The 15,998-nt window shown below is 26.9% G+C and overlaps 1 protein-coding gene across 1 annotated transcript in view; it reads right to left on the bottom strand.

Moving 5' to 3' along the window:
- Positions 1-14,341: 14,341 nt before the first annotated feature.
- The window catches only part of Phum_PHUM339810 (High-affinity copper uptake protein, putative), a gene marked incomplete at both ends in the record, with an annotated part of 3,386 nt that continues 1,729 nt past the window's right edge, over positions 14,342-15,998 (bottom strand). The window contains 2 exons of the mRNA XM_002427708.1: positions 14,342-14,543; positions 14,969-14,998. Coding sequence (XP_002427753.1) covers positions 14,342-14,543; positions 14,969-14,998 — 232 coding nt within the window. The remainder of the gene's footprint in view (positions 14,544-14,968; positions 14,999-15,998) is intronic.

Below are 15,998 nucleotides of genomic sequence, written 5' to 3'. Positions count from 1 at the left end.
TTTTCAAATGAAATCTAAGGCCTTAAGAGTTCTTGAACTTGTTTTATTATCTAACTAAAAGATTGACAATAATAATAATAATAATAATTTTCAAATTTTTTCCTGCGAAAATTTTAATTTTTCAAAAATAAATAAAAAAAAAAAAAAAACAAAACGAAAAACGCGTTTATAACAAATATTATTAAATTTTTTCAACCCAATAATCGAAAAACGGTTAAAGTGGCAGCAGAAACGTGTGAAAATGTGTGATCGTTGTAAAAAAAAAAAAAGAAAAGCGTTTTAAATAATGGCGCCAAAATTTTTCAAAATAAATTTAAACCTTTTTATTACGTAATTGAAAAGTTTCCCCTTCTCCCGTCACGCGCGAAAAGGAAAAAGGGTAAGTGATAAAAAAATTGAAAACATTTGAGTAAAATTATTATTATTATTATTATTATTATTATTATTATTATTATTATTATTATTATTATTATTTCAAAAAGCAGAAGACACATTTAAAAAAATATTCGTTTATTGGAGTGATTATTAAATTCGAATTGATCGTTCGGTTGACCTAAAATCTTATGCCGATTTTCATTTTGCACTTAAAAAAATAAACAAAACAAATTTTTATTTCAATATAAAAAAAATTATTATCCCGTTTGAATAACTCGTAAACCGTCATTCTTTTTACGTTCGATATTTCGTTCGGTTTATATATACATAATTTTGCGTGTATCTTCTCCACGGTGAAAGTCGTCGCGGTTCTTTTGGACAAAAAAAAAAAAAATTTCCAATTAATAAAATCATAATTAATAAATTATTATTATCATTATTATTATTATTATCAACTTCATTTTTTTTATTTACCTCCTCGTACATATAATAAAAAATTTTCATCCTTCTCTTATTTTGAATTTTTTTTTTAAAACTGCGAAAAATATGAAGGATATCGTTTGCTTCTTTTTTTCTCAACGACAGCGATACCAACAACCAAAAAAAAAAAAAATTTTTTTTTCGAAATTACATTACATAAAAAGAGAGAGAGAGAGAGAGAAAAAAATTTTTTTTCCGTTTTATTTTATCACCATGCGGAAGTAAACCAAAAATGAGCTTATCATTATTATTCTACTTCATCACGCCACGCAAAGTTGAGATTTTTTGTCCTTTTTTTACTTTTTTTCTCTCTCTCTCTCTCTCTCTCTACATAAATAAACCGAAAAGAAAAAAATTTAGTGTGGATGTGCGCGTGTAAAAGAATCAAATCAAATCGAATTCATTCAATGTCCAATGAGTCAAGTAACAGAAAAAAAAAAAAATGTCATCACCTCGTTCGATATAAAATTTTTATTTTTATTTTCCCACAACCCCCCACTACCACTCTACCTCCTATTTCTTATAAAGTAGGGGAAGGGTAGGGGGGAAGGTAAAACGAATCTTTATACGCTCCTGATGTTCGGTGCGTTCAATAATAACGTATATACACTCGTCATCGTCGTGCTTTTCTATGTTTTACTCTTACAAAAAAAAAAAAAAAACAGCGAGCGATAAACAATAAAACATATAGCGGTGCATGCGATGTGTGTGTGTGTGACGTCACAACCATATGAGAAGTTTAATCAGAGAGGGCATTGACCGGAGCTCTGCTAAATAACTTCGACTGTGTTAAATTGTCATTGAGTCATATGTAAATATTTTTTCAAAGTTCGTTACTTTTATCTGTTTGTCTCACGAGCGAGTGCCCGAGTCCGTTGTTGTTGTTTGTTGTCGTCCCGTTCCGAGATGATGGTTGTTATGGTTGTTGGGGAAGTCAAAAAAAAAAAAAAATGATAAGAAAAATACCGAAAAAAAAAACAAAAAACATACTCGAAAACGATTCGAGAGGATGCTGTGAGATTTTTTCGAGGAGTGAATAACCACCAAAAATTTTTAATTATCGCCTTAAAAAAAAAGGTTGGCGGCACTGAAGATGGAGGAGATAGTGGCGGTGGTAACGGGGGTGATGGTGGAAATGAGGGTGAGGATAGCAAGTTTACGTTATTCAAAGTAAAAAAATTAAACGAATCGATTTCATTTTTTTTTTTTTTTGTAAATCCCCGCCGTTTTTTCCCCCCCCATTTTTTACATAAACACCCGCCATTTTATAATAAATTTTTTTACAACCCCTCGATTTATAAATTTTGCCAAATTTAATATTATTATTATTATTATTATTATTATTATTAATAACGTGTTTATTTCAGTATTCGGGACAATCGGGACTTCTAAATTTTTTTTTTTTTCTGTTTTTTACACCAACGCTACCGACCGTTAATACCGCCGACATTGTCGTCGCCACCGCCACAGCCGACAATATTTAAACATGACAATGGTGAGGTGGGGAGGGGGGAGGAGGGCGAAAAATCATTTTCTTCAATGTCAATTTAATAATTTTTTTTTTTTGAAATTTCTTCAGCGTTGACTTGAAAATCAACACGTGGATCAGGAGAAAAAAAAAAAATTTGCGTGTGCGTGTGTGCGTGTGCGTTATGAAAATTTATTTATTTTTTATTTTTTAAAAAATTTAATTAAATTAAATAAAAAAACACTTACGTGTATATAAAATTTATTTTTAGATTTTTACGATATAGAAGAAAATTTCAATCATCGATTTTAAAAAAATTTCAAATGTCTAAAATGTGATTTTTTTTTTTTTTAGGATTTAAATCAAGTTTTTACGATTTTCATTGATTCTATGTCTCTCTCCACACTCTCTCTCTTTCTCTCTCACATTCTTCTTAACAATCACCTCTCTCTCTTTAACTTTTAATAATTTATTAAAACTTATGGTTTTTTCACGGGACGCGTGTGTATATAGTTTTTAACGACTTTCAATATTTTTTTTTTTCACTTAAAAAAATTTTTTTTTCCTATCGGATAAATCATGGAGAAGAAAAAGTAGAAAAAAGATTTAATACTTAAAAATATTTTACCAGTAATGTTTAACACAGAGAGAGAGAGAGAGAGAGAGAGAGAAGGAGAGAGAGAGAGAAAGTTTAAACGTTTAAAAAATTTTTTATTATGATGAACGGGGATAAAAAGCTTCGTTTTTCTTTTTTTTTTTAATTTATTCAGTAGATAAAAAAAAGGCGTTAATGGATTTAAAAAAAATAATAATAATAATAACGAAATTTCCAGCAACAATGATGCCAACCGACAACATTAAAAAAAAAAAATTTACAAAATTAATTTTTTTTTTTGCTTTGCTTTCCTTTGGTTCTGATTTGTTCGGTCGGTTATTTATGGTTAAAATCATAAAATTTTAAAATCTTCGTACATAAAAAAAAACAAATAATAATAATAATAATAATTTTTTATGGTTTCATTTTTTAGAAAAAAAAAAAGCAGCAAAATTTGCTATTAAAAATTTCTTTTTTATTTAATAACAGCAAAATTCAAAAATAATTTCTTTCTTTTCGTTTTTTTTTTTTGTAAACGAGTTATTTTTATCGAAACATTAATAATAATAATAATAATAATAATAAAGTCAAACTCGAAACAAAAAAAATTTTTATGTATTAATAAAATAATAATGATGATGATGATGATGATGATGATAATATAACCTTGTTATAATTTTATAATATAAATTTTTTCTATCCAACTATTAACCTTGTCAACACTGGGATTCTGCCAGATTGTGCTGCAGATTTTCTCCGTTTCTTATAATAATAATAATAATAATAATACTAATCGTGATAATAATAATATTAAATAATTTTGAAAACGATAAAGAAAAAATTTTTTTTCTAAAAATAATACTAATGATGATATTAATAGTAATAAAAAAAAAGGAAAAATTTTATCGAAGGAAATGCAAATCGTTCGCCATTTTTAAAATTTTTATTTCTTTTCCGCAATTTTTTCCTCTCGATTGTTTGTTTATTAGATTTTTTTTTCGAAACAAACAAATTGTATATATGGAAAATAATTTTTTTTTTTAAATTTAAAAAACTCGCACCGCCGCCGCCTCCGCCTACGTAGATGAAAGCCATGTGCAAACTACAGAAATAGATCAATGACCTGAGAGAGAGAGAGAGAGAGAGTGAGTGAAAGAGAAAGAGAGAGAGAGAAGACTTGAATTTTTTTTTTTTGCAATAAAATTTTTTTTTATATTCCATCTTCGTCGTCGTTGTATCAGTAAAACACAGATAATAATAATAATAACGAGATGAAAAGAATTATTCAATCGTTTTCCCGCCAAAAATTCAAAAAGAAAAAACAATAACAACCCGTTCAACCCGTTTTGAAACGTGAACTGACTGGAGTTTGTGACGTAATTATTTTACCGCCATTTTTCGTCTTCCCCCGTCGATCGACGTCATCCATCGTCATCATCGCGACAACAACCAACAAACAGGTAATAATTAATTGTTATAAAACCTTTTTTTCCTGTTGCAACAGTAATAATTTAAAAAAAAAACGTTTGAGTTTTAATTACCTTCCCGTTAAAATAAATAATCCCTAAATATTATTATTATTATCATCACGGATCGATAGATAATTAATTACGGTAATAATAATAAATGCTCTAAAATAAATAATATTAATATATCCGTGAATAAATTACGTAATCATTTTTTTTTTTTAACGAAAATATTTTTTTTAAAAAAAAGAAAATTTCACACGATTTTATAATTAAATAAAACATATTCACGATGACGTAACAACTTGGTTTTTTTTTTTCTATTAATCCGCCATCTTTGTTTTCTTCCTTTCTATTTCTATGTCGTTTAGAAAGTTATGAAGCGAGTAAGAGTACTCGATGAAATGAGGAGAAGGAAAAGAGGAGGGAGAAAAATAAAGAAGAAAGGGAAAAGCGAGAAGGGGGTGGGAGGAAAAAGGATGGAAAATGTTTAGCGAGGAGAGTTTTCCCCCTCCACTTTTCTCCGTCGGAGTTTATAAAATGAAATTTATTCGTATATCGATCGATTATCGAACGATAATCGATTTATTTGAGTGCGTACCATAAAGTATGCATAATATTAAACAACCTTGAGTTTCGCGCTGGTATTTTGAATTTGAAAAAATTTTTTTACCCCTCCCCCCGTTTTCCCGCGTGTGCGTGTGCGTGCGTGCGTTTATGCACGCATTAGTTCGACGAATGATTGGGGGAGGAAAGAGAGGGGGGAAAACGTTAACGAAAAATAAATAGGCCCACATACACGTAAAAAAAAAAAAAAACGAATTATTTGTACCACCCGTTTGAATTAAATTCAGACACAGAGAGATACGCACACGCACACGCACAATCACGCATGCAATGAAAAAAATTTGGGTCAAGATCAGACGAATGTAGGTCTATGTATAAACCTTGACTTAAATTTGCATTCGATTTTCCGACTTACAAATAAAAAAAAAAAATTTTTTTTGTTGCAAAAAAAAAAAAAGAATTTGAATGCCACGCGCGCCATTGTCATTAACCTTTTTTTTAAATTGTTTAATTGGGGGGCACAACCTTCGAATGAATTTTTACCGTAAAAAAAAACCGCCATTAGTAACGATATTTTTTTTGTTTGTTTAAGAACGTTTAATTCATTTAAAAGAAGATGTAACGAAACGTTTGTTTGTTTGTTTGTTTGTTTATTAAAAAAAAAAAATCGTGAAATGCGTACACTTTCTTTTTCAACCACTCTCTCTCTCTCTCTCTCTCTCTCAAGTTTTTTTCCATAGACATTTAAGATGAAATTAAAAAAAAACAATCAAAACATAACGAGATTTAAAAAAATAAAATAAAATAAAATTACGTAAAAAAAAAAAAGGAAAATTTTATAACGTGGGGGGGCAACAAACGAGAGAACAAACACACACGCAATCCTTGAATATATTTAAATTTAATTCACTTTCGATCATTGATTTAAATCAAGTCATAAAATAAAATTCATGAATGTTGTATCACTTTCCTTTTCTTTTTATTCTCGTTCACTCATTGATTCACTCACTCACTCACTCAATGATTGATTGATTGATTGATTTATCGACTCAATTATAATTATTATTATTTAATAAAAAAAAAAAATTGTCGAAATCAAATCGTGATCCGAGCGTTTTTTTCATTTTCAAATTTTTTTTTTTTTATCGTGTACTCACAACGCGAGTATATAAAAGGTTTGGAAATGCGTGTGTGAGAAAGGAATTCTACTCGATAATAATAATAATAATAATATTTTTTCAAATCGAAAATTACGTTGTTACGTCAGCGAAAAAATAAAAAATAAAAAAATTTACAACACGTAATAAAATAATCGATTAATAAAAAAAATATTTGTGTTTAATTATTAAATTTTTAGTGATTGATCGATTAATCGATCGACGGATCGATAGATCGTTGGAACGATGGATCGATCAAAGATTAAAATACTCATCATATTCGTACTCCTTTTTACGTAAATAAAAAAAATGCAATCGAACTTTGACATTCCGTGTCGGGGATAATAATGATTAGTTTAAAAACAAATTTAAAATTTTAATTATTATTATTATTATTATTATTATTATTTAAGGGGTCGTTCGTTGTAAAAAAAAAGACGCCGAAATTTTCACGTTCGTTTTTTTTTTTTTTTTTTACGAAATATAAGAAAGACCTGAAAAATTTTTGACCGTTGATCTTCTCCCCGCTTCACAGCATTTTTTTTCATGTTTTGTTTACCTTTTATAAATCTAATTTTCCACGAGAGAGAAAGAGAAAGAATAAGAGAGACAGAGGAATAAAATTAATGACGTTGTTGATTATTATTATTATTATTTAACAAATAAATAATAATAAAACAATAAAAGTAATTATGCCGCCGCCGCCGCCGCAAATGAGGAAGTTTTATTTTTATCATTATTAACACTAGAGTGCAAAAAGGTCAAAAGCTAAGAAAAATACCTTTAAGGTTAAAAGGTTAAATGATAATTAATCAACCCTATCGTTTAACGTTTTGAATAATAAAATTCTATACTATTATTATTATTATTTTTAGAATTTTTGTATATTTTATTTTGTATATTTGAAAATTCGCGAACGTGCCAATAACGTCGCGTTCGCTTTCGTTTCTTCTTACACGCGCGTACCACAAAATTCATCACCATTTCCGTTTTTCATAACAACATCGTTCTGTTTTTCTTTTCCGCTTTGTTTTTCATTTCCGCATTTTCACATTTTTTTTTTTTTTTTAAATAATTTTCAAACCATTTCGAAATTTTTTAAACGCGTCATTCGTTCGGGTCACACACACATCCTCTTTCGATTTCCCTTTTGCTATTGACACGTTTTTCTTTAAAAGTTTCATTGTCCTCACTACACCCGTGTTAACACACACACACACAATATTCTTATTATTATTATTATCATTATTAATATAAAAACGTTATCATTCTTCTAAATTTTCATCTCTTCGTTGTTTTGTTTGGTTTTTTTTTTGGGGGGGGGGGTTGTGTTTCGAATTTTACCGTTTTTCGGTAATTTAAAATTTGTTTTTTTTTTTCCCGTTTGTTTTTGTTTGTTAAGGCGACAACGAAATTGATATCTCTTTTCTATTTTGTACAAAAATATAATCAATAAGTACAATGACATTCATGATATTCTAAAGTTCTTATCAATTTAAAAACGAAAAAAAAAAATGCAATTGTTAGATAACGAACGTTTTTTTCCCCCTTTTGGACTATGACGACCACTGAATAACGAATCCGTTCGATTTTTTTTATATTTTTCATTATGACGTCATTAAAATTTAAACTCCAACCCTTTCGTGTACAAACAACCATAAGGATCAACCGAATATACGAAAAAAAAAAAAAACAGAAAAAAATCGTTTTGGCGGTTTTGATGGCGTCATCGGACCCTATAAAAATTATTTAAAATAATAATAATAATAAACTTACCTTAATTACTGGTGATAACACTTATCAATATGGATCAATGAGTTTTTTTCAATCAAACATTTCCAAAAAAATTTTTTTTTATATCCTTTATTTAAATATCCGATTTTTTCTTCTTCTTCTTTCTCTCTTTCTCTTTTATATATTTATCTTTTTTTATTTTATTTTTTTAAAAGCACACATTAAAAAAAAAATAACGTTTTTTTATTATTATTATTAATATTGATACAATTTCAAAGGTCACTGACACTTTCGTTTGTGTCGAAAACTTAAATGCAAATGTAACTTTTTTTTTTTTTTTCCAATTAGCTTACGCCGAAAATTTTTCTTTCGTTAATAATAATTTTTTTTTAAAATAATAATAATAATAATAATAAAATTTGTTGTGACGAATTTTCCTTAAATGGAAAAACGTTAAAAAAAAATAAAAACGTGCGAACGAATAATAATAATAATAATAATAAAATTTTATTTTCGTTTTCTTTTTTAATAATAATTATTATTATGTCAGTTTTTTTTTTATTTCAATAATCGTTATTATTATTATTTAAAAAAAACTTTTCCTTTTTGTGGGGGGAAGGATAAGGGGAGGGGGAAATGGAGGAAACGGCATTAATTTCAAACGAAACTTTAAAAAAAAATTTTTTTTGTTTTTTATCACCGGCGTCGTTTTTTTTTCGTTTGTTTTCTGTTGTTTGTTTGATGAGTACCGTAATTTTGCGCCAAATAAACAAACAAATTTCCCGCGCGATTTTTAAGAAATAAAAATATAAAAAAAGTCCTACCGATTCGTTTGTTTTAAAAAAAAAAAAATTTTTTTTTTTACATTGTATATCCTATTATCTCGAAAGTGATGATATCGATACTGTTCCGGATAATTTTATCATTTCATTATTATTATTATTATTACATCGGATTCTTTATTTCACCACATTTGTATTTGTTTAAACAAATAACAATAATAACAAAAACAACGCGCGAAATCACATTTTTTATTTTTATTTTTATTATTAGAAAAATAGAAAAAAAAAACAAACAACTTATTTACGTGTATGATATTAATTATTGTTTCGTTATATTATTATTATTATTATAACGAGTGTAAAAAAGGCACTTTTATTTTGTTTTATTATTAAGAATAATAATAATAATAATAATACAATTATTTATTTATTTTAATTTATTATTATTATTATTTAAAAAATTTATAAATAAATAAAAAATATAAAAATAAAAAAAAAATAAACCGTGTAAAACCATAGACTGTCACAAGTTGACTGCCCTTAGAAGAAAACAAATCGCGAAAACAAACGAAACATCCCGAATTATACGTCATCCCGTGACAAACGAAGATGTAACTTATTTTATATTCACGACGTTTGAACTTTCATTCGTATTCATTTCAAATCCGTTGTTTCATTTTCGTGAATATAAATTTATTAACATGTGACGACATTTTGACGTTTCAGCGTGGATCTAAAGTCAACGACCTTGGTCCGAGTAAAAAAAAAAAAAAAAAGCGAGGCAAAAATTGTCAGCTGATTGAGAAGGCATGATGAACCCTTAAGTTCTTAATTTTCTTTTTTTTTTTTTTTATAAATTTTCTCTCTCTCTCTCTCTCTCTCTCCATTTTGAAAAACTTTTACTTTTTTTTTTTAATTTGTTGTTGTTGTCTGGTATTTTAACGATAATTAATATTTTAAACAAATAATAATAATAATAATAAATCATAAACGTGAATGAAAGTTTTTTGTTTTGTTTTTGTTTTGGGAAATTTTTAAAAGGTTAATTTTCAAAAAAAAAAAAAAAAAAACAAATTTTAGTTCACTGACCGTTAAAATACGTTTCTGATATTAAAATAAAATAAAATAACGATTAGTTAGACGTTCGTGAAAGGTAAAAAAAAAAAATAAATAAATAAATGTATAAAAGGTAATAAAATAAATATTTATTTAAATTGTCATCAAACGGAGACAGAGACAGAGAGAGAGAGAGCCTAAAATTTTCGTCTGTGAAATAAATTAAATAAATAAAACTAAAAATAAAATTATTATTATCATTAACATTATCATTAATTAATTAATTAATTAAAAATTAATTTTTATTTATTTATTAATAAGATAATTAAACGAGTGTAAAAATCGATCGAATTCTCGCACAAATATAATTTCGATTGTTTTATTACTAAAAAAAAATAATAATAATAATAATAAAATGTTAAAAATATATAGAAATCGTAAGAAATTTATTAATGATAATAATAATAATAATTGTAAATAAATTTGAAAAAAGTTTGTAATTTAATTTTTTATGTGAAATATTATCGAATTCAACTTCTTTTTAGTAATTAAAAACGGATTATTATGCGATTTTTTTTATGTTTGTTTATTATCATTATTATTATCATTATTATTTTTCAATAAGGTTGGTTATTTTTTTTAAAACTCAAATTACGAATTTTTTTAAATTTCCGTTAACATTTCAAATTTTTTGTTTTATAGATACGGAAATGTTTTTTTTTTTTTTTTTTTCGTTATTGACGATTATGTCAATCGTGATGATTTCCGGTTTTTTTTTTTATCCCCCGGATGCTGAAAATTTGTTGGTATATCCGTTTATTAATTCGATGTTTAGTTGTTAGGGTTTGAGATAGTTGTTCCCTTCTTTGTCTAATACAACAAATAAATTCCACTAAAGTGTTTTTGTTTAGATAGATATTCGTGTTTTTCATCACATCCGGTATCGATCATTTCCGTTTGTTATTAACAAATTCGTCGCTATTCATTTTTTAGGAGACTTCAAGGTCTAATTTTTTTTTGTAATTGTTCAGGTTTAATCCTGCACAAAATTCAAACGCTTCCGTTTTAATTTTTCACGTTTGTTTTCCTTATTTAAAACGTTTACCCTTTTCAAATATTTTAAATTTTTCTACTTCCGCTTTTTCATGAGTTTCTTCTTCTAGAATTCGCTTTTGCTACCATAAGTTCTAATTTTTTTCTCTTAACGCTTTTTTCCTTAACCTTTTTAATTTTTTCTTTTTTTTTGATCTTCTCAACCAATACATTTTTTCATTCATATTATTATTATTATCAATATCAATATTTCAATCGTAACCGAAATTTGATTATTATTTATTTCAAGTTTTTTTTTCTCCAAAATTTCCAGAAACAAATCAAGCCAATCAACGCGATTCAATTTTTTTTAGGTAAACAATACCGGAAATTATTATTATTATTATTATTATTATTATGGTCACTCTTAAACACGACAAGGCTCTTATTTGTCGGGGTTGTTAAGCATTTATCCCAGGTCTCTACCCGATTCCTTAGGGACAAATACTCGAATATCGGTGGTGCTATTTATAATATTTTCCGAAGAATGTGGGCCGTCCCACATAGTGCGATTTCCTGGATGGTTTCTTCTTTTAGGTTCTTCATAATCTTCTTTAAATTTCCTTTTATTGAATGTGGCATGGCTCCCAATGCTCCCACGATGACCGGAATCGTTTCAGTTTTTGTTCTCCACATCCTGGTTATTTCAATTTCCAAATTTCTGTATTTCAGCCTTTTGTCTGCTTCTTTGGCTGTGGTGTTTTTTTCTGCCGGCACGGATACCTCAATTAACTTACACCATTTTTCCCCATTATGCCTGAGTATGATATCCGGTTTGTTAGCTGGCACAGTTCTATCAGTGTGGATTTGTTGATCATATAGAACTGTGCATGGACCTACTGTCGTAACCGGGCTTGGAATGTGGTTGTACCACTCCTTGGGTAATCCATCCATTCCATATTCTCGGCATATATTCCAATGGAGATATTGACATATTTTATTGTGCCTTTCTAAGTATTCATGTTTTGCCAGTATCGGACAACCGGAAATTAAATGATCGATGGTTTCCGATTGTGATTGGCAAATTCGGCACTTGTCATCTTGGCGGACTTTGAGGATTACTTTTTCATAGTTATGGGTCCGCAATGCCTGATCTTGAGCCGCTGTAATAAACGCTTCTGTTTCTATTTTAAGTTTTCCACGTCGTAGCCAATTGTGCGTGCTCTTCTTATTAATATTTATTATTATTATTATTATTATTATTATTATTATTATTATTATTATTATTATTATTATTATTATCATTATTATTATTCAATAAAACGATCAATGAAACGATTTTTTAATTCCAGATTTTAACAACAACAACATTCGAATCAATTTCAATTTTAGCCACGTTCGCTTATTTAATTATATCAATATTATTATTTTTATCATTATCATTATTATTATTATTACTAATTGAGTAAAAGTAAAAGTTGATAATTAAAAAAGTTTTATTATTATTATTATTTATTTATTTAAAACTCGTTTTAGGAAGTTTTTTATTTATTACTAAATTATTATTATTTTTTTCTATTTTTATTATTATTATTATTTATTATCAACAAGTTAGTTCGACTTTCTTTTTTTATTAATAAAATAATCAAGGGTAATAAATTAATTTTTTTAACGATAAATTTTTTAACGGTTTTTTTTTTAATTGCAAAAAAAATTTTCCAGTGATTGAATTTTCACAGAAGGAAATAAGATAGAGAAAAATTTGAGTGAAGGGATGAATACCTGACAAAATCAAATATTGCAAGGTCATTTAAAAGAAAAAAAAATCGAAAAGATTTCATGTGTCGAATTCGTCAACCGGAACCGGAAACGATCAATCATTTTTTTTATCGTACGATATTGGCTAAACGTGAATATCTGAAACATCCACCTTAACCCACAACAAACAAAAACACACACACCGGATATCATTCTAACGTAAATCCCTAAATATCCCCCCCCCTCCCCCGTAAAACAAAAACAAAAAAATCAAAAAAGAAAAACTCTCAACCTTAGTTCTCTATTTCATCAAATACGTCACCATCATAATACTTACGATACCTAATTTAAATCACATTTTATTACATTACTCTTGTTTAATTCCTTCCTTTATAAAAAAAAATTGATGACGTAATAACTAATCGATAACGATGCACCGAAAAAAACAAAATTCCATAATTAAACATAATATATATATAATATATATTTAAATATTTATAAATCACATAAAACAATTTAAAATCAACAAATTTAAAAACCAGAATTTTTTTTTTTTTGTCTTTTTTCTTTACGCTTAAACCTAATCTCTCTTATATGCATACATATATATATATACATATATTTTCCTCTTTTCTTTTAAAATATTAATAATAATAATGATCGCGTTACGTCATATTTATTATCACGTTTCTTATTTATTTACAATTTTTAATATATTTATATATATGCATCAAATATTTCATTTAAAAATTTATCATTTATAACCTTTTAAAATTTTTATCTACATACATTTATTATTATTATTATTATTATTATTTTTTCCGCAACAATAACAACAATAATAATAATAATATTTAACTATCACGAGCTTAGTATTTATTTTTTTTTTCCCCCGTCGCGCGCTATCGATAATAATAATAGTAATAATAACGAACTAATTAAACCCTGGCTGAAAATTTTTTTTTAGTTCATTTCATTATTATTATTATTATTATTATTATTATTATTATTATTATTATTATTATTATTATTATTATTACTTCTACTTATTTACGATAAGGCATATTGACAAAAAAAAATATTACCATCATCATCATCATTATTATTATTGTAATTAATTTAAAATTTTGACCGTCGTTTGTTGTTGTTGTTTGCGTTTTATTAAAAATACGAATCAATTTTTTCGCTCGTACGGATTCGCATCGTGATAATAATAATAATTAATGATGATGGTAATAATAATAATAATTTGAAAAGTGATGTACGCGTATAATTTTCCAATTCGGAATCCATTTCGTTTGTCGTTTGTTGTTGTTTTTTCTCGTTTTGAGACGTTTGATAGCAGAGTAGCAACAGCAACAGGAGAAAATGCGAAGACGTTTGAAATTTTCTTTTTTTTTATTATTATTATAATTTTTTTTTACTGTTTTTGTTTGTTTGTTTGTTTTTATTTATTTATTTTATTGATTGTAATAAAAAAATGCGATATTTGTGGGAAAACTGATTGGAATTTTTTTTATTTTTATGATTAATTTCACGGTCTTTTTTCCTTATTTTTCATTTGTTCAATAGTTTTAATTATTTAACTACAACGATATTGTTCTTCTTTATTCATTGATTGATTTATCGATTGATTGATTCGGGCACACGTGGAAGAACTTTGATTTCAATTATTATTATTTATTGTTGACGTTCGATATATATATAAAAAAAAAAAATTTAAAAAAAAAAAAAAAGTTTACGAAACCTAAAACGATAGAAAAAATAAAAGAAAATTTGAAAATCCATCCGGAGAAAAGCGTGTAAGAAAAATGATATTTATTTTACCTTTTTTTGTTTTTTTTGTTTGTTTGTTTGTATCGCTACAAACACTAGTGACAGTGTTCCGTCACGTCTACGACAACCGATTTTTTCCAACCGAATAGAAAATATCCTATTGTCGCACCTAAAACGACGGCCGTGCACAACCAAACGTTGTACGTCATAAAAATGAGCATGAGAAAATATGATAGAACCATTTGTACGGCTTGAAGAAACGTTTGATAACCGTGCATTAGGTTCCACATGGACGGCCTGAACCGAGAAAAACAAAAAAAGAAAAAAAAAAAGTTAAAAAAATCACCGACGAAAACGAAGACGACGACGACGACGACAACAACAACAACAACAACAAAGAAATAATAATAATAAGAAAAATAAATAAAGAGAAAAGATGTTAACTTACTATTATTATCATTATTATTATTATTATTATCGTCAATAGTAATAATAACATAAAGTCAGAAGAAAATAAAAAATTTTAAAAATTGATAATGTACAGAAATATTAATAAATAATATAAAAGTGATAAAAAAGGAATTGAAAAAAAAAAAAAAAAAAAAAAAAACAAAGCAGAAGAATCTACGACACGCACGCTCGCGCACCCGCACACCCACGCACGCACGCACGCACAGCAACAAAAAAAACACAAATTTTTTGTTTTCTTTTTTTTTACTTACGGTTGTTTGTGTATGACTTCGCCTACGAGACTGCAAAAATAAAGTTTTTAATTTTTTTAAAATTTCAATTATTATATGCGACAACAACAAAAAAAAAATGAAAACAAACAAAACAAACAAAATATTAACAATCAGAGAGGAATCAAAATAATATTGATAATATATATTTATACTGACTTTATGTTAATAAAAATTCTGGAGGCGCAAACGAAACACTACACGACAAACGGGAATTTAAAAAAAAACAAAAAATAATAATAATAATAAAAACAAATTTTCTAAACAAATCGCACGCCCCCTTTCCCCTTCCCATTCCCCTCCCCCTACGGGATACCCGAAAAGCAAACAAACATTAATTAAATACAAACAGTGACGTAGTAGGGATTTGGATTTTTTAATATTTTTTTTTTTTTTTTCAATCCGTAGCAACAATCATCAGATCAACAAATTGCAACAAACAAATTTAAATTTAAAAAATTTCATGACGACAACCGAACAAAAAAATTTTTTTTTTTTTTTTTTTCATTATCTAAACCCAATTAAATTAATACTAATAATGATGATAATGATTATGATAAAAAACACACACCAGTAATTCGATTTTTATTTTTTCCTCGTACTGTTGTAATCGAATCAAAACCCCCCCTCCTCCCCTCTCCTCCTTTTTTGGGGCCCTATACCCCCGACAAATTTATATTATGCGCAAAATGGCGAACGCACACAAAAAATATATATACGCATATTTTTTTCGATAGTAATCATTATCGATCGATCGATTTATCGATGATAACGCGTAATTCTAAAATCTTTTTATCGTTACGTAAGACAAAAAAAAAAATGAATATTTTGGATTTTAAAAAATTATTATTATTATTATTATTATTATTTTTCCCTCGCGTTCGCTTTTTCCCCATCGACTCAATAATAACAAACAAACAAACAAAAAAAAAACCGCGAAAACAAACAAACAAATATTAAAAAAGAGGAACAACAAATAAATCGATACTTTAGTTTAATTTAGTTTTTTTTT

The sequence above is a fragment of the Pediculus humanus genome, genomic scaffold (genome assembly GCF_000006295.1).
Source record: "Pediculus humanus corporis 1103172107745 genomic scaffold, whole genome shotgun sequence".
Classification (NCBI taxonomy): domain Eukaryota; kingdom Metazoa; phylum Arthropoda; class Insecta; order Psocodea; family Pediculidae; genus Pediculus; species Pediculus humanus.
Note: the sequence above shows the minus strand (reverse complement) of the source record. Positions and strands in the feature narration are given on the sequence as shown.